A 20023-nucleotide genomic window follows, 5' to 3' on the forward strand; every position below is an offset into this window, starting at 1 on the left:
TCAGTATTGTATTTTTGTTTTCTTAGGTTCAAATGCAAACCCAACAAGAAGTTCGCCGCACAATGTTACAAACAACAATGGACATAATTCATTCAGATGGCATTCTTGCTCTAAATAATGGACTGTCAGCTGCTATAATGAGGCAACTTACTTATTCCACCTTCCGCTTTGCCTTTTATGAGGTAAGAATACTATAATTTTGAAATTTTCTCATTGCTTTGTTCATTTTTCAGCTGCTAACATGTGTATTGTTGGTCCCACAGGTATTTTTGCTTAGTACCAAGTATTTGATCAGAATTTTATCTTACACAGAATATACACAGTCTTTTGCAGATGCACATAAGATTTACTTTGTTTAGTTGTGTTCCAAGGAGATGCATTCCAAGGGTATTCATTATGATGGCACATTGTTGAAATCATACATAAAAGTTGCTTTTTGTAATACATGTCACTGCAGTTGGTGTGGCAAATACTTATTATTGTAAACTGAAGGAGGGAGGAAAAAGAAAAGGAACTATTGATGTTAGCTGCATTGGGACTTCATGCATAATCAGCAGTGATGAGTGAAATTGTGTGCCAGACCAAGATTCAAACCCACGATCAGCTTCTTACTGTACAGTTGTACTAACCATTGCGCCATCTGGACACAGAGTGTATTGCAATTGTGCGGACTGTTTTGGCACACCTCTCAGTTAACCCACAGTCCCACCAGCATGTCCTCCATCTTGCTGCTTTGAGATTCCTCCCGGAGGTCAAACAAAAGGTGGTGGATTCATTGCCCATGACCGAAAGAACGGACACCAAGCAGAATCGGCAGCTGTGAGATATTTTTATGTAAACTGAAGATGGAGGGGTGAGAAAGGAACAGAAAAGGAAGAAGCTATTGATGTCAGCTGAATCGGGACTTTATGCAGAATCAGCTGTGATGCATGAAAATGTGTGCCAGACCGGGATTCGAATCTGGGATCTCCTGCTTACAAAGCAGTTGCATTAACCACTGTACCATCCAGACACAGTGTTTGTCACATTTGCTTGGATTATCTTGGCATGCCTCCTGGCTGACCCACATTTCTACCTAGTACCACCTACCTGCAGTCCCTGTCCATGTCCTCGATACCCGCTACTTTGAGATTCCAGCAGGAGGTCAAACATTGTGCATCTGCACTGAAGGATGATTTAATTGCTCAGTGAGTTGAATCATTTATATGAATGCATAGTGTCTGTTCTTTTTGGGCATGTCCAAAGCAACAGGCACCATGCAGAATCTGGAACTTTTCACATTTTTATGTAAATTGAAGGTGAAGGGGGGAAAAGGGAAAGGGATGTAAAAGAACTGTTGATGTCAGCTGTATAGGGACTTTATGCGGAATTAGTGGCGATGAGTAGAAATGGGTTTTGAACCGGGATTAGAACCCGGGATCTCCTGCTTTCTAGGCAGTTGCATTAACAACTGTGCCATCCAGACTCAGTGTTTGTACAATTGTGTGAACTATCTCAGCATGCCTCCTGGTTCACCCATATTCCCATCTAGTGCCACCTAGCATCACCTATCTGCAGCCCCTGTCCATGTCCTCCAAGGGTGTTCATATGAAATGAAATGCTTTGGTATGAGGAAGATAGACTTTGTCATTTGCTGCAGCGTAATGTATCTACTTGTTTACTTATTAGCTGGTGGTTAATTTCCTAATGATATACATGTGACAGTTTCATTACAATTGTAAGGCTGTCATTTTATTGAATATATGAACTGGCTTCATGTGATAAATTTAATATTGTCCTATCGTTTCATTCAGAGCCCTTAAGTGAACTGCATGTGTACTGTCTGCTAAACTCACCAAGGCTCAGTGTCTGAAACGATAACAACCAGTGTGGTGTCACCGCCAGACACCACGCTTGCTAGGTGGTAGCTTAAATCGGCCGCGGTCCAATAGTACATGTCGGACCCGCGTGTCGCCACTGTGAGATCGCAGACCGAGCGCCACCACAAGGCAGGTCTCGAGATACGGAATAGCACTCGCCCCTGTTGTACGGACGACTTTGCTAGCGACTATATTGACGAAGCCTTTCTCTCATTTGCCAAGAGACAGTTAGAATAGCCTTCAGCTAAGTCCATGGCTATGACCTAGCAAGGCGCCATTAGCCTTACGTAGTTTGATAGTTATCGTATGAAATGTCTCATCAAGAACATTGTAAACCAAAGGACGATATAAAAGTTAAGTATAGCAGCTACGTACTTTTCTTGCTACCATTCACTACTTATCCTGTTCCAGAATTCACGCCCGTCTGCGTTAGTTAGCGTGCATTTCGGCCTCCTCTATCTACAAGGTGTTGGCACATTTACCAACACATCATTGGCGACGAGAAAAACGTGTTCTTTCTAATTGCTTACATTTACTTGTGTCATGGCTTCGCCAGATGTACTGTCCGAATTTTATCGCTTGCAGAATCAGCAGACGCAGGCGTTATTGGATGCCCTTGGACAGCTCGTCCAGGGTCTACGTGCACTGCAACACGATGCGGCAGCCGCCGCTTCACCGCTGCCGCAGCCACAACATGCAGTTGCACCGCCGTTTCGCAATTTTGATGCACAGCAAGAGACCTGGACTGAGTGGTCACGCCAGTTTGGATTTCATCTCGCCGCCTACAGAATTCAAGGTAACGAGCGGCAGCCTCACTTATTGTCTTGTGTCGGCGTGCAAACGTACCGTGTGATAGTGAAATTGTTTCCCCCACGCGACGTAGCAACTCTGTCCTACGAAGAAATTTTGTCGGCATTGGACGCCTATTTCAAAGAAACAGTTAATGTAGTTGCAAAAAGGTATTCGTTCTTTCGTACAAAACGTACGGCCGGTCAAACTAATAGGGAGTGGGTTGCAACTTTGCAAGGCCTTACTAGGGATTGTGCGTTTGAATGTGACTGTGGCCTTCCTTATTCAGATACTATGGTGCGTGATGCAATTGCACAGAACGTTTCTGATGTTCGCATACGGGAACAAATATTGAAACTAGTCAATCCCTCCCTTCAACAAGTGATAGACATATTGGATAGACAAGACACACTTGACTTTGCTCAGGAATCATTTGAAACTTCGCCAGCCGTGTGTAACATTAACCGGCCCGCCGGGCGCGCTGCGCGGCCCGGTAAACTGCCCTCGCGCACGTCCTCGCAGCTGCCGCCACGCTCTAAACCAGGTGTGCCGCGCCAGCACACAAATGCAGTGAAATCATGCCCGCGGTGTGCAACTAGACATTCGCGTGACAATTGCCCGTCACGCCAAGCTATTTGCTTTTTCTGTAATAAGAAAGGACATGTTCAAAGTGTTTGCCAGAAAAAGCTCAGATCAGACACTCACAATCATTCCAGGCCCTTTGCTTCATGCCGGAATCGAACCAAGGACACTCAGGCTCGTGGACCTTCGCCCATGGACATTCATGTAGTTAATTCCACTTCGTCCAGTGCCACTGTCTCTAACAGTGACTGTGTTCGTCCCACAAAAAGTGTGCGTCGACGTCGCCGGAAATCACGTCAATTAACAAGTGCTTCTGTACCAGTGTCTGTTCAAATTGCACAAAACAGTCACTCTTGTCATCAGCAGGACAATAAACTTTTTGTAGATTTGGACTTTAATGGCAAGGTCATACCATTCCAGCTCGATACCGGAGCTGCAGTTTCACTGCTCAATCACGACACGTACAAACAACTGGGCAAACCTCCGTTGCGTGCCACAAATATTCAGTTAAAAAGTTATTCAGGACAGCTTATCCCTGTGTTAGGACAGTGCACCCTTCTTGCAACATATAAGGGACAAACAAAACTTGTGTCATTTTACGTTCTTCGTTCTTCTACTGCAGTGAACTTGTTTGGTTTAGATTTATTTCAATTGTTTAACTTGTCTGTAGTAAATCAGGTCCTATCAGTGAACCAGACTGTGCCTTCAGACAGTGTTTCTCGTCTGTGTGAAGAATTTGCAGACATTTTTGCACCGGGCCTTGGTTGCGCTAAAAACTATGAAGCACATTTGGAACTGAAAGTAAACGCGCAACCAAAATTTTTCCGAGCGCGCAATGTTCCCCACGCATTGCGTGATGAGGTCGCAAGAACATTAAACGATTTGGAATCACAGGGTGTACTTGAACGTGTGCAAGCGTCTCTCTGGGCCTCACCCTTAGTAATTTTGCCAAAACCTTCCGGAAAACTGAGACTTTGTGTGGACTTCAAGGCAACAGTGAATCCACAACTCGTGATTGCAACTTTTCCCTTACCCCGCCCGGAAGATCTTTTTGATAAACTGTGCCCGGGTACATACTTTTCCAAGTTGGACCTAGCAGATGCGTACTTGCAAATCCCAGTGGACGCCGAATCCCAGCGCGTCTTGGTGGTTAACACGCATCTTGGTTTGTACCGCTTCAAAAGACTGCCATTCGGGTGTGCATCCGCCCCTGCATTGTTTCAGCAATATTTACAAACTATTTGTGCGTCGGTCCCTACTGCTGCGAACTATCTGGACGATATTGTGATCTCCGGAAAGACGGCAGATGAGCATTTAGCACACCTACGAACGTTATTTCAGGTATTGCGACAAAATGGTCTTCGCTTGCGGAAGGACAAATGTATGTTTTTTGCTCATGACTTACCATGCCTGGGACATGTCATCAATGCCCAAGGCATACATCCGAGTCCAGAGCACCTCCGTGCCATACAAGATTTGCCTTCACCACAAAATGTGAAGCAGCTACAGAGTGTGTTGGGTAAAATTAACTATTATCATCGCTTTCTGCGCAATGCCTCTTCCATTTCAGCTCCGCTTCATAGATTACGTCGTAAGGGTGTTCCGTTTGTCTGGACGCCGGAATACGAACGCGCCTTTCGCCAGTTGAAATCGGCATTGCTTTCAAATACTTGCCTTACGCCATTCGATCCCCAGAAACCCCTTTTGTTGATGGTAGATGCATCGGATTTCGGGATCGGTGCTGTGCTTGCGCACAAAGTTGGCTCGCATGATCGCCCTATTGCCTTTGCGTCAAAATTGCTCTCGTCTGCGCAAAGAAATTACTCACAGATAGAGAAAGAAGCTTTGGCTCTCGTGTTTGGTGTTACTAAGTTCCATGATTTCTTGTATGGTCGTCACTTTACCATCATCACAGACCACAAACCTTTGACGTCGCTTTTTCATCCGAACAAGCCTGTACCTCCGCGTACAGTGCAGAAATTCATTCGCTGGTCTATTTTCCTCTCGCAGTACCGCTACGATATCTTGTATCGGTCCACTGCTAAGCACGGAAACGCCGATGCGTTGTCCCGTTTGCCTGTTGCTGAGGATAAAGCATTCGATTCTTCCGAACTTGCTTGCATGTTCATTGATTCGGAAACCGATGAAGTGGTCGAATCATTTCCGATTGATTTTCGTCGTGTAGCTACAGCCACAGCTGCTGACCCTGTCCTTGCTACCGTTTTGCGTTTTGTTGCTACGCAATGGCCTTTGTCAAAGTCTCGGATCGAGGATCCGTTGGTTCGCCAATTTTTTGCTCACAAGGAGAGACTTTTTGTTCGACGTGGTGTTTTGTTGTTGCGTTCTGATAATGATCAGTCCAGAGTCGTGGTCCCACGTTCATTACAGTCCTCTGTCTTACGGCTTCTTCACCAAGGACATTGGGATATAGTGCGAACGAAACAACTTGCTCGTCAGCACTGTACTTGGTTCGGAATCGATGCTGCGATTACGAATGTGTGTTCTTCTTGCATGGCGTGTGCCGAACAACAATCCGCACCACCGCGGCAAGTCTTTGCATGGCCAAAAGCCACTTCCCCTTGGCAACGCTTGCACATCGATTTTGCTGGTCCATTCTGGAATGCTCGATGGTTGGTTCTGGTAGATGCCTTCAGTAATTTTCCTTTTGTTGTCCGGATGTCTTCCACGACGTCAACTGCCACCATCCAAGCGTTGTCTGCTATCTTTTGCATTGAAGGTCTTCCGCAGACTATTGTTTCCGACAATGGCCCACAATTCATGTCCGCAGAATTTCAGTCATTCTGCCAGGCCAATGGTATTCAACATCTGACATCCGCGCCGTTTTCGCCTCAGTCAAACGGTGCCGCTGAACTATTGGTCCGGACTTTCAAGTCACAGATGTTGAAGTTGAAAGAGTTGCATTCTTGGGAGGACGCGTTGTTGCTCTTTTTGTCATCGTATCACTCTCAGCCCTGAGATGGTCGCTCGCCGGCTGAGTTGCTCCACGGTCGTCTTCATCGAACCTTGATGTCTTTGCTGCATCCGCCGCATCAGGTTCCTATGCAGCGGCAGACTTCTGCTTTTGCTCCAGGCGACGTTGTATTTTATCGCAACTATTGAGGTTCACGGCGTTGGCTCGCAGGGCGCATTCTTCGCTTCCTCGGCCGCGCGATGTATTTGGTTTTGGGGGCCTCTGGTGAGGTGCGTCGGCGTCTCAATCAGCTGCGCCTCTGTCGTTGCACGGGTTCTGCCGCTCCCCGTCTGCTTTCAGCGACGGTGCCGTCCGGTCAGCGCTCTGGGGACCCATCTACTGGCTCGCCTCATCCCCAGGTGTTACAGACGATGCCTTCCATTTTGCCCCATGGCGACGTGCCGCCGCAGCCGCCGCCGCCGCAGCCGCCGCCGCCGCCGCCGCCGCCTGTTCTCCCGCCGGCGCCGCCCGCATTCGACGCTTCGCTGCAGCCGCCAAGCGCCTCCCTGGGTCACACGCCGCCGATCGCTTCCCGTGCCCAGCTGTCCTCCGCCATGGAACTCTTGCATGCTCTGGACCACATGGCGTCTTCGCGCGTCGGCTACCCCGACGCAATGGAGGTCGATCCTTCGGCCCCTCCTGTCTCTTTACGGGCGCATACACCGCATGTTGACGTGCACCCTGGACTAGGTTTTCAGGCGTTTCCTAGATCCCCTCGGACCGAATGGCCGGGTGCGGGTGGCACAGCCTCGCCTGTTGTTAGGCTCCCCACCTCATCGCATACGTCAACATGGGGTCCTCCCCACGGCAGGCGGAAGCCTTATAACACGACCGTTCGCCGATTTGCGGGGGAGGAATGTGGTGTCACCGCCAGACACCACACTTGCTAGGTGGTAGCTTAAATCGGCCGCGGTCCAATAGTACATGTCGGACCCGCATGTCGCCACTGTGAGATCGCAGACCGAGCGCCACCACAAGGCAGGTCTCGAGATACGGAATAGCACTCGCCCCAGTTGTACGGACGACTTTGCTAGCGACTATACTGACGAAGCCTTTCTCTCATTTGCCGAGAGACAGTTAGAATAGCCTTCAGCTAAGTCCATGGCTACAACCTAGCAAGACGCCATTAGCCTTACATAGTTTGATAGTTATCGTATGAAATGTCTCATCAAGAACGTTGTAAACCAAAGGACGATATAAAAGTTAAGTATAGCAGCTACGTACTTTTCTTGCTATCATTCACTACTTATCCTGTTCCAGAATTCACGCCCGTCTGCGTTAGTTAGCGTGCATTTCGGCCTCCTCTATCTACAAGGTGTTGGCACACTTGCCAACACATCAACCAGCATCCAAAATAGCCATGTTTGTCGTTGGTGGTGCATTCAGTGTGATGGCTGGTTTTGTGCAGATCTCCACGCTAGTCTATCCCTTGCAAGTCCCTTCATCTCTGAATGACTACTGCAACCTGCGTCTATTTGAACCTACCTCTACATTTTTTACCTCCCCACACTGCCTTTCATTACCAAATTTAAATTTCTTGATGCCCCAGGATATACCCTATCAACCAGTTGTTGGATCATGAATTTGTTTTCTCTGTAGTTCAATACAGTACCATCTCATCCAATCTACCCATAATGTCTCAAACAGTCTTTTGTAGCACCTCATTCTATTCCTGTCTGAACTGTTTATCATCAAAGTTTAACTTTTTTACATGGTTTACTCCAGAGACATACCATCAGAAAAGACTTTCTGACACTCTCTGCATTTTGTATCCTCTCTTCTTCAGCTATTGTCATATATTTTGTTGCTGCCCAAATAGCAAAACTCATAGACAGCTTTTAGTGTCTAATTTTCTAATCTCATTCCCTTATCATCTCCTGATTTAATTCGACACTACATTCCATTACCTTGTCTTACTTTTGTTGTTTTTCATCTGATAACTCCTTTTCAAGATGTTATCCATTTCATTCAACTGATCAATCAAGTCCTTTGCAGTCTATAAAAGAATTACAAAGTCATTGGCAAATCTCAGTGTTTATGTTTCTTTCCCGGAATTTTAATTCCTTTTTGAAATTGTCTTGGTTTTGTTACTGCATGTTTCCAAGGTACAGATTGATAATATCAGAGATAGGCCATAACATTCTCACTACTTTCTCAACTACTGCTTCTCTTGCATGCCCTATGACTCCAGTCTGGTTTCTGTACCAGTTGTAGATAACTTTTACTCCTCGTGTATTATCCCTGCTGCCTTCAGTATTTAAAAATTGTGAATTCCAGTTAGTATTGTCATAAGCTTTCTCTAAATCTACAAATGCTGTAAACATAGATTTGCCTTTCTTCGACCTTTCTTCTAAGATAAGTCATAGGATCTGTGTTGCCTTTTGGGCTCATACCTTTCTATGGAGCCCAAGCTGATCTTCCTGAGGATAACTTTCACTAGTTTTTCCATTCTTCTGTAGATAATTCGTAACAGTAAAATAATAAACAAAGCATAATAAAGAGTATATTTAAAAGGGTTCTTCGCCACTCTCCCTAGATAGAACTGTCGTAATGTTAAAGCCAGAAATTATTTTGTGGCTTTAAGAATCTTGCTAGTATGGTTTTTATTATTTTGTTTTATAGTTGAGCTGGAAGTTGTCATATGACACAGTTATTATACAAGCAAATATCTGAAAACATTATTTCATCTGACGACAGTACAATAGCGTGTCTGTAGACAGAACTCAGAGTTCATATTACCCACGTCATTACTGATTGTACTTTCATACAGAGACACGTTATTTGAAATGAAAAATGTTTTGATCATATGATATGTAATGTTGTTACATGTGTAATTAACAGTAATTCTGGATAATTTCCCAGACTAATTGAAATATGCAAGTGTTAATCCACTGTGTGAGAAGGGTGATTCCACAAATGTCAATAACTTCCAGCCAGTTGTTGTTTTTAAATAATTTGTGGGAAGATAAGGTACTTGAGAATTGTCACCCACTTATATGATAATATGACACTTAGCTAATCACAATTCGGATTTCAGGAACAGTGATGTATTGACAAAGCAATTCTTAATAATGCCTGTAATTTATTTGTCCAGGGATCATTTTACAGTTATGTTAGATCTGTCAGCTTAATGCAAGAAGAAACATGTGATGCAGGGTGAGTTGGGAGGAAAGGTACACGCTTTGAGGTTGACAGTATTAGTTATTCTGAACAATAAACTTCATATGGACATATGCCCTATTCTGAATGGTTTCCAAGATAGAACACATTTAATGTCACTTTTGTATGTTTTTCTTGAATGACTCAAAAACCACACCCTCCAGCAAAAACATGTCAAAGTACAAAATTAAACTATATTAAATTTGCTGCAAAAAAGGTCCTATTCATTTTTTTCTCTTGAACTAAGGGTTTGTGCGAAGAAAGCATGAGAATGTTGGAGAAACTCGCTTGACGCGCGTGCGCTGTAGCTTACGTAGTTTTTGTAGGGCAATTTGAGGTAGTTTCCCAACTTGATAGGTCACAAGTGTTCCATATCAAACTGTTCATCTCAGCTTGCTACCTCAGTATGCTACCTCAAATTGGCCTACAAAAACTACGTAAGCTACGGTGCAAGTGTGTTAAGCGAGTTTTTAAACATTCTCACACTCTCTTCACACATACCATTAGTTCTAGAGAAAAAATGAATATGACCTTTTTGTAGGAAATTTAATATAGTTTAATTTTGTGCTGTGACATATTTTCACTGGAGGGTGCGGTTTTAGAGTTATTCAAGAAAAACGTATAAAAGTTATATTAAATGTGTTCTATCTCGGAAACCATTTGAAACAGGGCACACATTCATATGAAGTTTTTTTTGTCCAGAATCACTAATACTACCACCCTTCAAAGCATGTACCTTTCCTCCTGACTCACCCTGTATATACAAACATATAAAGGTATAGTTGAATTTAATGAAGAGAGTACAGGACAGGCCACATTGAAGAAACCATCCAGGCATTTGTCTGAAGTGAGTTAGGAGAACAACAGAAAAAATCAATCAGGGGAGATGGACAGAGCATTAACCACCATCCTCTTGAATTTGAGAAACAAATGCGCTGTCTTAGTTTATTAGATCGAAGGTAAAGTTCTCTTATGCATTGTTAATTTAGTTTAATGGCATAAAAATAATCATGCACTGAATATTTAGTCTTCTCTTAGCATTTAATATTTTTTTTAAACTATGAAATGACACTAGTTGAGATGTTATGCAACTTATCCAAGGTATTTGACTGCATCACTCACTGCTCGAGAAGCTGATAATGGAATGGGTAAAGATAAACCGCTAACCATTTAGTGAAGGCATTGATCAGCACATAATCAGGAAGTGGAATGTGTTTATGCACCTACCTACTACTCAGTGCCTCCACTATATGGTTGAATCATGGTGTTTTCATTGCAGACAAGGTTCACCACATGCTTGGTTTGCATCTAATTTAAGAAGCAGACTGGAGAAACTTCTGCTCATCTGTTCAAGTATTTCATAGAAAGGTGTCGCATCACTGACATGAGCAATAATTTCAGTCGGCATTCCTCAGTGAGTTACAGTACAAAATTGGAATGTAGTAACAATAACGTAGTAAAACATGATGTAGTGGCATCTGCAGAACAATATTTATTGAACACAAGAAAAAAGTACAGGAAGGACTGATAAAAGGGTACTCACACTGATAGTTGTAGGACAGCCTTGCCATCTGCGGAAGTGTTATAAAAAATCAGTATCCAATTCATAAATGGTTCTGAATCAGTAGTAAACGTGGCATCCCAATGGCATTTGAATAGTATTTGTCTTATGTAAGTAGCATCTATGGCCAAGTGTGGCTATTTTTGCAGCGCGCTGCAGTGTGGTTGGTGCCTCTGCTTGACCCAAAGTTTGTAGTGACAGCAGAGAAAAAAATTGCTAGCAGTAGCTGCAGCATCTCCATTGGAGCTGCTGAGTGACCTTATTGATGTTTGCACTGACTATACTGGAGCTAGTCTCAACAAAACAGTCTTCTGCAAACTAAGTGACAGACCACAACTCGTTTGCATGCACATTTCCAGTATGGAAGTATACTGTGCTATCCCGAATTTTGGGAAAAAAAGCACAGTTTATCCTTTTTTGCACTGCCACAAGTACAACGCCTTTGATTAACATAAAGTAACAGCAAGATATAGCAAAGAGGGTAGAATGTTCTGAACTCTTGTGTGCAGAAGTTGATGAAAATGTTCTGGAAAAGCAGTATGGTGGAACTATTGTAAGGTGTAGATTCCTCTACTTATGGCATAAGATTACTATCAATTTCAGGTTGAGGGATATTCTTAAGTTAGTGTTCTGGGGATACTTGAGGCATCTGGAAGCAAACTGCAGTAAAATCACTTTTTCTCGAAAATGAGTTGTTGCCACCATTTTGTTCTCCATACTACTGTCTATCTGTTGTGCCCATGAAACACAAACATACCAGGAATCCAGCCTACCATACCAAATGTCAGTGTGTCCACTTATGATTGCAGAAGCAAAACTGAGTGGATCCATTGCACGATGAAGTAGCAGAACTTGGTGTATCCTTAGCAAGTGCTATTACCTAAGAAGATTTGATTATGCAAAACTTGCTTTGTATGTGTTATGTCTTTTGTCTGAATAATGCTGCTTTCCCAGCTTATTACTTCATGAATGTTGGTTTTAAACCAATGTGTGGCAGTTTTGTCAAATTTTCCCTACTGCACGCTACTGTAAAACAAGAAACAGTAGCATGCCAGCTGTTACAAAGCCATATTGGTGAGTTTTTCATGGCTTGGCTTGTTTGTGAGTGCATGGAGAACATTTATGGTGTTTTTGTTGAATAAAGAGTCTTTTATCATATTCTCCATAAATATGGATGTTAATGATGGAATACATGTACAATCAATTCCAAAAGTTCAGCAATGCATAGCACATGAGGTAAGATTCAGTTGTCAACTCCCATATTTTGTGCCATTACTCTGCATGAAAGTATTAAGAACTACGTTATCAGCATGTCTGTAAACAGTGATTTACACTGTGATGTGTTAGATTCTTCAGGACTTGATCGGCCTGGCTGGCATCCAAGAACCTGGGTGTAGACGTTGGACGAGATGGTCGGCCTCCTTCTTGAGTGTGTAATCTAATCCTCACTTGCATCATTTGTTGATTGTCTCTGTTTTTACTATTAACTCTTTCAACAAGCTTCAAGAGGAGTAAGAATTACAATAAACTTTTTACTTATCTTCTTTTTCCATAGTTGGCTCCAGTTCTTCATGTCTAGGGGCTGATTCTTGAAGCTGAAAGTTTTGACATTATAGGTTCTCATGGTTCCAATTGATGTAATAAGTTCTGAAGAATTGCCTGAGTTGGATTTTTTTGTTTTACTCAAAATTTTATTCTCTCACATTTTTCTATATCACACTGTCCTTACAATTTCCACTTCAACAAAGCCGAAAATTACATTGTTCTTCCAAAAAATAAAAGCACATCCAAACACATGAGAGGCATGTCCACTGCTACCTCACTCTGCGGTACTAACAATATTACAAAGGGTTTACAAATTCTCTTGACACATTAATTTCTGTTAATTTCTATTAATATTTTATAAATGAATCCAGAAATAAATTTAATAAATTGCACTGAATTGCATAATTAATAATAGAAATTTTAAATGTGTCAAATATTTTGTAATTTCAAATGTTTCTAAAGGAAAATAATTTCAACTGTGCATTCAGAGCTAGTACATATCAATTGTAACAATGAAAATAAAGTAATTTCTTTTTATGGATTTTAGTCTGAAAAATAATACATCGTGTTCAAAATCATATTAAATTCTTGTAGAAAACCAGCTGAGATATTATTAACCTATTCGAAATCCAAAAGGATATTTTTGGTATCGATTACTTCTGTTGAGGGAAGGTAATTTTATAGGAGAGAGTCCCTTTACAGTATCCCCCCTCAAAAAATTTCGAAACAATGTGTGTACAATATTTTGTGACTTACTATCAGGTTTGCCAAACGGTGTACAAAACGATGCCAAAAGATGGAATACAGATGTATAGAAATATCTGATACATAACGTACTACAGAAAACATAAAAAAATATCTACTATACAAGTCATAATTTATACATATATCAGGATATGGCATTCAGATTTTCAGATCTGTGGAACATTCTCTCACAAGACAGTTGACACAAAGTCAAAACTACAACATTATTGGATTTCGATCAGGGAAAAGCACAGAATCAGCAACAGCACACCTCACACAACACATTCTAGAAGCATTAGATAAAGGGAACTACACAACAGGTATATTTCTTGATCTAACTAAAGCGTTTGATACAGTAGACCACAACATATTGTTAAATAAGTTAGATGAACTTGGAATTAGGGGACTTGTGAAAAAGTGGTTCCAGTCATATCTAAAAAATAGAAGACAGATAACTGAAATCTCACATATTTCAAGTTGCTCAAACTATATTGTAAAGTATACTTCAGACCCAGATTATGTAAATATAGGTGTCCCACAGGGTAGTGTCCTTGGCCCAGTACTATTCCTCATTTACATAAACGACTTCCCACAGAGCATCAAGCATGGACAAACAATATTGTTTGCAGATGACTCAAATGTTCTAATCAGTGACAAATCACCAGATGCACTAAAAGAAAAAGCCGAACAAACACTAAACAGTGTACGTGAGTGGGCATCCAATAATAAACTAACACTAAATCTTAAAAAAAACAAATGCTGTTAACTTCTATGTCTGCAAAAAACCACACTTTAACAACTTTAAGTTAAACAATGAAACTATAGAATGTGTAGACTACACAAAATTTCTTGGTATGCATGTTGACAGTCAGTTAAAGTGGGAAGAACATATTAAAATACTTAGTAACAGAATCGCTACAGCATGCTATGCTCTGAGAATTCTGACTGCAGTTTGTGATACTACATGTGTCAGATCTGTATATTTTTCTTATATCCACTCTGTTATTACCTATGGAATAATATTTTGGGGAGTCAACAGTAAAAATATTCAAATAGTTTTCAAATTACAAAAAAGAGCAATTCGTATAATAACCAAGAGTGGCAGTAGGGCTCACTGCCTTGAACATTTCCAAAAGCTGGAAATCCTAACTGTCCCCTGTGAATACATTTTTCAAAGTGTTATGTATGTAAAAAAAAATATTGACTGCTATATGAAAAATTCATTAGTACACAGCTATGAAAGTAGAAACCAATTCAATCTGCATCTAGAGAGGAAAAATAAAGTTAAAACTCAGCAGAGCTTGTTGTACAATGCTGTTAAATTATATAATAAATTACCCCAAAAAATAAGAGATATTGACACAATCGGACAGTTCAAAACAAAACTAAAATTTTTTTTATTAAATAAAAGTTATTACGCAGTAACGGACTATCTGAATTAAAACATGTAGTGTAATTAAAGTAGCCTGCATTGTAATACATGAGGATATAATTATGATATGTAATCAAAAATTGTACAGTACTATAAGAAAATTACAAATTACATAAGGATATAAAACTAATTTAAGATACCTCAAAAATGTGTGTAAATACTAATTTTATGTGTATAATTGTAGGTATATTGTATTGTATATGTTTTTGCTGACGAAATCCACACAATGTAAATTGTTACATGGATTAATAAAGAAATCAATCAAACTAAACTACAGAAATAAATGCAGAGACAAGGTAAATTATGACAACTACAAATTGCAAGTTTACGTCCATAAAATCACACCTTCAGAATCTTCAAAAGAGAAGAGAGAAAAAATTTATAGTCTAAGTGTACGAAGAGTGAGCCAACTCAAAAAACTCATAACTATGGATACAGACCAGAAGAATATACTCAATCATGAGTAGAAATAGAACATAAAATCAATCAGCCACATAAACCACAGTATTTGAGGATATGTTGACCCATGAAAAGACAAAATAATGAAAAAAAATATATATATATTAGGGACTATGCTTACGATGTGGGGACCGACCCTTGAATCCGAAACTCACCAGGTACAAAGCAGCAAAAAATGTTTTGACCCAAGAAAATGAATAAAGCTCATAATAATATCAATAAGTTCAATCATATGTGAGAAGTAATTATAAGAAGCACCTAGCCTCAGTCAATAGTTGCACACACTCCTTGAGTAAACACACTTAGTTGCGATGACCAAGGGTATCCAAAATGGAGTTAAGCATGAGTTTGCTCACAACTTAAGTTCCAATCAGATACAATATTGCAGTGCTCAGGATAAATACAGTTAATAAGAGTCATAAACAGCTTTGAAAGATGACATAATCGAGTGTGGACCAAAATCGGTATATGAAATCAGACATGTATACACCTTGTTATATTTTCTATACTAGTAAATATCATCCACACTATTTGCTAATTGTTCATGCAAACTAACCTACATACGTAGAGGCCTAGAAGATACATTTACAATTGATAAAAAAATACATACTGATTTAAAGTTACATAATGTATTGGGAAGTCAGTCCCCCTACTTGAAAAAACATACATTTTTGTGTATTAACGCTGTCTTTGGCGGTATTGGCTAACAATTTACAAATCTCAGTCACAACACTGATGTAGTTGACAGATGCTGAGTACATTACCCAGCACCTGTGATCTCTTGTAAGTCGACTGGACCAGCAGGGTACAGCCATACAGCACTGTGGGAGTGGGTCCACCCACATCTTTCGGTTTCCTCCTTAGATTTCTCACCACATGGTCCAACGGATTGGTAACTTCCTGTCTAGCATTCACATCAAATTCTGAAACATTGTTTTGTGTACTAAATATGCTGTTTAATACCTTCCTCACATCACACGGCATATGCTCTCCCTATTTATATTCCAAAAGCAAGTATGTAGGAATTATGTCAGATAGGATTAAAAAGATGATCACATAAGAAACTTTAATAAACAGAGCTAAATGCAATGAAAAAATGAACTAATAAGGTGATACACACAGATATACTAAGATACTATTCCTAATTTTTACAATATTTAATGGCATTGTCCCAATTTCAAAATTGTAAAAGGATCTACTCATTTAGTCTCATGGCATACACGTATCAAATTGTTTCAAAAACATAGCGTATATTTTCTTCCAGACTAGGGATCATTAAGCATCCCTGTTCATAGATTTACCAAATTGCTTTGCTTATCTTTAGTTCTTCTTATCTTTACATCTACAATGGGCATTTCCACAAAATTGTAACTATACTGGATCTTGTCTCTAAATTGTTCAGATGTGCCACAAATTAGGTTACCTGTGTTAATCAACAGTTACCTTCCCACTGATCAATCTTAATCTTAATGTAAGGCCACCTAAAATCTGAATCATCTTCTCTGTTATTAGACACTGCATGCAAAAGATCACTTTCAATTTAATCAAATACTACACCCACACTGTCGTTACAGGGTTTTATCAACTTAAATGTTATCATAGCATTACTGTGGTTACTCGTGTTGTCAGGTAAAGATTGAACATAATGAATGGATTCCATAGCACAGCTAATATCACTTATTACAGAAGGAACACAAAATACATTACTGTCAAAATTACACTTCCTGCTTAGATCTTCTTTCACTTATTCCATCAATTTGGATACAAATTTTGACTAACCACAGCTAACTTATTCCAGAATCCACAAGTTTCCCTATCTTTTTCAAGTCCTTAAAAGCTTGTTGTGCCCTTTCTACAGCTTCAGCTACATGAGGCTCATCTGATTCTGACTGAGGCAACAGGTCAAATCTATTTTCAAGATTTATGACAAAGCTGTCTGATGCTCTCCTTTGCCTGTTCCCCCTATTACCTGTTGCCACTGAACAGAGGTGGGAAGTGGCAACAGGTGATAGGGGGAACAAGCAAAGGAGAGCATCAGACAGCTTTGTCATAAATCTTGAAAATAGATTTGACCTGTTGCCTCAGTCAGAATCAGATGAGCCTAATGTAGCTGAAGCTGTAGAAAGGGCACAACAAGCTTTCAAGGACTTGAAAAAGATAGGGAAACTTGTAAAGAGAAAGAAAGTTCTGTTGTTAGGTAGTTCCCATGGTAGAGGTGTTGGCCAACTACTGCAGGAAAATCTAGGTCCAGAGTACCAGGTCATAAACTTTTTCAAGCCTAGTGCAGATCTGGGTCAGGTAACAGAGGATGTAGGTTCTTTATGCAAGGATTTCACAAAGGAGGATTATAGTGGGTGGTCCGGGAAATAGCATTGACAGAGACTCTGAATATTCCATAGAGAGTGACCTGGTGAAGATAGCATCAGCAACGAAGCATACGAGTGTGGGATTTGTGTCTGTGTTGAGACGCCATGATCGGCCTCATTTCAACTCTTCCGTAGGGAGGGTGAACTTGGAGTTGGAGTGGCTGCTTAGGACAGATATAAGGTCCCATATTGGTTTGATTCCTGTGGATGCTACCGATAGGTGGGACTACACTAGGCATGGCCTTCACCTCATTAGGATAGGGAAGGGAAAACTGTCTGGGTTGGTTGCAGAAAACTTAAGGTGGGACGCTGTCGCAAGTGGTAAAATACCAGTGGTCACAAGTGTCAGAGGGATGCCTTTTTTAGGGTAGGGAAGGGGGAAAGAAAACAAATTTTAAGAGAGATTGGAAGAGACACTCAGTTTGAGAAAACAGATGAACATGAGTCAGATTTTAGCATACAGCCTCCATTTAAACAATGTTTAACAGAAAGTAATCAGAAACTGCCAGTTCATCTTCGCCAAAGCAGTTATAATCCCATTAGTATGCAGTATCAGCTATCTTTATTACGCCAGAACATTCCGGGACTCAGAAATAAAGTTGATGAACTACTCATTTGTATCGATGAAATGAATTCATCTAACCAAATTGACATAATACGCCTCTCTGAACATCAAGTGACCACTGGTATAGATATGTTACACATTTCAGGATTTAAGCTAGCTTCCTACTTCTGCAGAGTAGATATGGATGTAGGAGGAGTTGTCACATTTATTAAAAACTGCCATAAATTCAAGAACATTGACATTAATAAATTCTGTTTGGAGCAGCATCTAGAAGCATGGGCAACAGAAGCAGAGTTCCATAACAGATCCTATATAATAGCAACTATTTACCGAGTACCTACAGGAAATTATAATATATTCATAAATCATCTAGAAGCTCTTTTGGGTTATTTAACAGGAAGAAACAAAGAAATTTTGATTGCTGGTGACTTTAATACAGATTTTCTAATGCTGTCTTCCAGTGAACATTCACTACAGTTAGCAATGTTGTCTTTCAATCTAACTCACACTGTAAACTTTCCAACTAGGATCACTAAATCCTCAAGGACAGCCATTGATAACATTTTTATAGACAAATCAAAGGAACAAAATCATATCATAAAACCTGTTATAAATGGACTATCAGATCATGACATGCAGCTCCTTGTTTTAGATGTAAATTCTAAGCAGATTATCAAGACTGCTAAATCTGAGTACAGGAGAGTAGTCAATCAACCAAAAATTCAGTGTTTTAGAAAACTGCTCAAAGATATGAACTGGAAAGATGTTTATAGTGCTCATGACATGAATGAAAAATATAACACATTCATGAACAATGTCAGTACCATGTTTGAAAACTGTTTTCCTCTAAAAGTTACTCAAATTAAACAGAAGTCTATAATAAAATCATGGATTACACAAGGAATAAAGATTTCCTGTAAGAAAAAAAGAAAAATGTATCTGTCGACCAAGAATAGCTCCAATGCTGCTGATTTAGCTAAATACAAGGAATACTGTAAAATATTAAAAAAAGTAATTCAGACATCTAAACAACTGCACTATGAGAAGAAGATAGCAATGTCAGGGAACGAATTAAAGACAATATGGGATATAGTGAAAGAGGAGACTGGTAGAACCAGAAAGGAACAGGAACAAATAGCACTAAGGGTAGACGACACATTAGTAACCGATGGGCATAGTGTGGCAAATCTATTTAACAAGTACTTTATATCCGTTACTGATAGAATGGCATTGTCAGGATCAGTAAATAATGCCCTTGAATATCTGAAACTAGCCTTTACAAATAGCTTCAGGTACATGAATATGTCACTCACTTCACCCAAAGAAATAACTTCCATAATAAAATCTTTAAAAACAAAGCATTCTAGTGGTTACGATGAAATATCAACAGAGTTAATTAAGGTACGTTCTTGTGAGTTTAGTACAATTCTAAGTTACTTATCTAACCAGTCAATTATAACTGGGACATTTCCTAACTGGCTAAAATATGCAGATGTTAAGCATCTATTCAAGAAAGGGGATAAAGAGATACCATCAAACTACAGACTGATTTCACTTTTGCCAGTGTTCTCAAAAATTTTCGAAAAAGTAATGTACCATCTGACCACAAATAACATATTATCAAGAACACAGTTTGGATTTCTGAAGCGTTCTGATATCGAGAAGGCTATTTACACCTACAGTGAAAAATGTACTTAATTCATTAAATAACAATTTACAAGCAGCAGGTATTTTCTGTGATTTGTCAAAGGCATTCAATTGTGTGAACCACAACACCCTTTTAAATAAATTAGAATTCTACGGTGTCACGGGCAGTGCTGCAAAATGGTTCAAGTCATACCTCGCTAGCAGGAAACAAAGGGTGTCACTGCAAGGGACTAGTGAATTAAGTCATCAGTCATCATCAGAATGGGAAGAAATTACAAGTGGTGTCCCACAAGGATCCATCTTAGGGCCATTGCTTTTTCTTGTGTACATTAATGGTCTCTCAT

The 20023-nt window shown here is 40.2% G+C and overlaps 1 protein-coding gene across 6 annotated transcripts in view; it reads left to right on the plus strand.

Annotated features, from left to right (window-relative positions):
• The window catches only part of LOC126457435 (mitochondrial dicarboxylate carrier-like), a 115266-nt gene that overhangs the window by 34112 nt on the left and 61131 nt on the right, over positions 1-20023 (plus strand). For all 6 annotated transcript variants that reach the window (XR_007585471.1, XM_050093709.1, XM_050093708.1 and 3 more), the window contains one exon: positions 27-182. Coding sequence is in view for 5 of the 6 variants with exons in the window: in XM_050093709.1 (XP_049949666.1) it covers positions 27-182 (156 nt within the window). In the remaining variant the exon portion in view is untranslated. The remainder of the gene's footprint in view (positions 1-26; positions 183-20023) is intronic.

The sequence above is a fragment of the Schistocerca serialis genome, chromosome 2 (genome assembly GCF_023864345.2).
Source record: "Schistocerca serialis cubense isolate TAMUIC-IGC-003099 chromosome 2, iqSchSeri2.2, whole genome shotgun sequence".
Classification (NCBI taxonomy): domain Eukaryota; kingdom Metazoa; phylum Arthropoda; class Insecta; order Orthoptera; family Acrididae; genus Schistocerca; species Schistocerca serialis.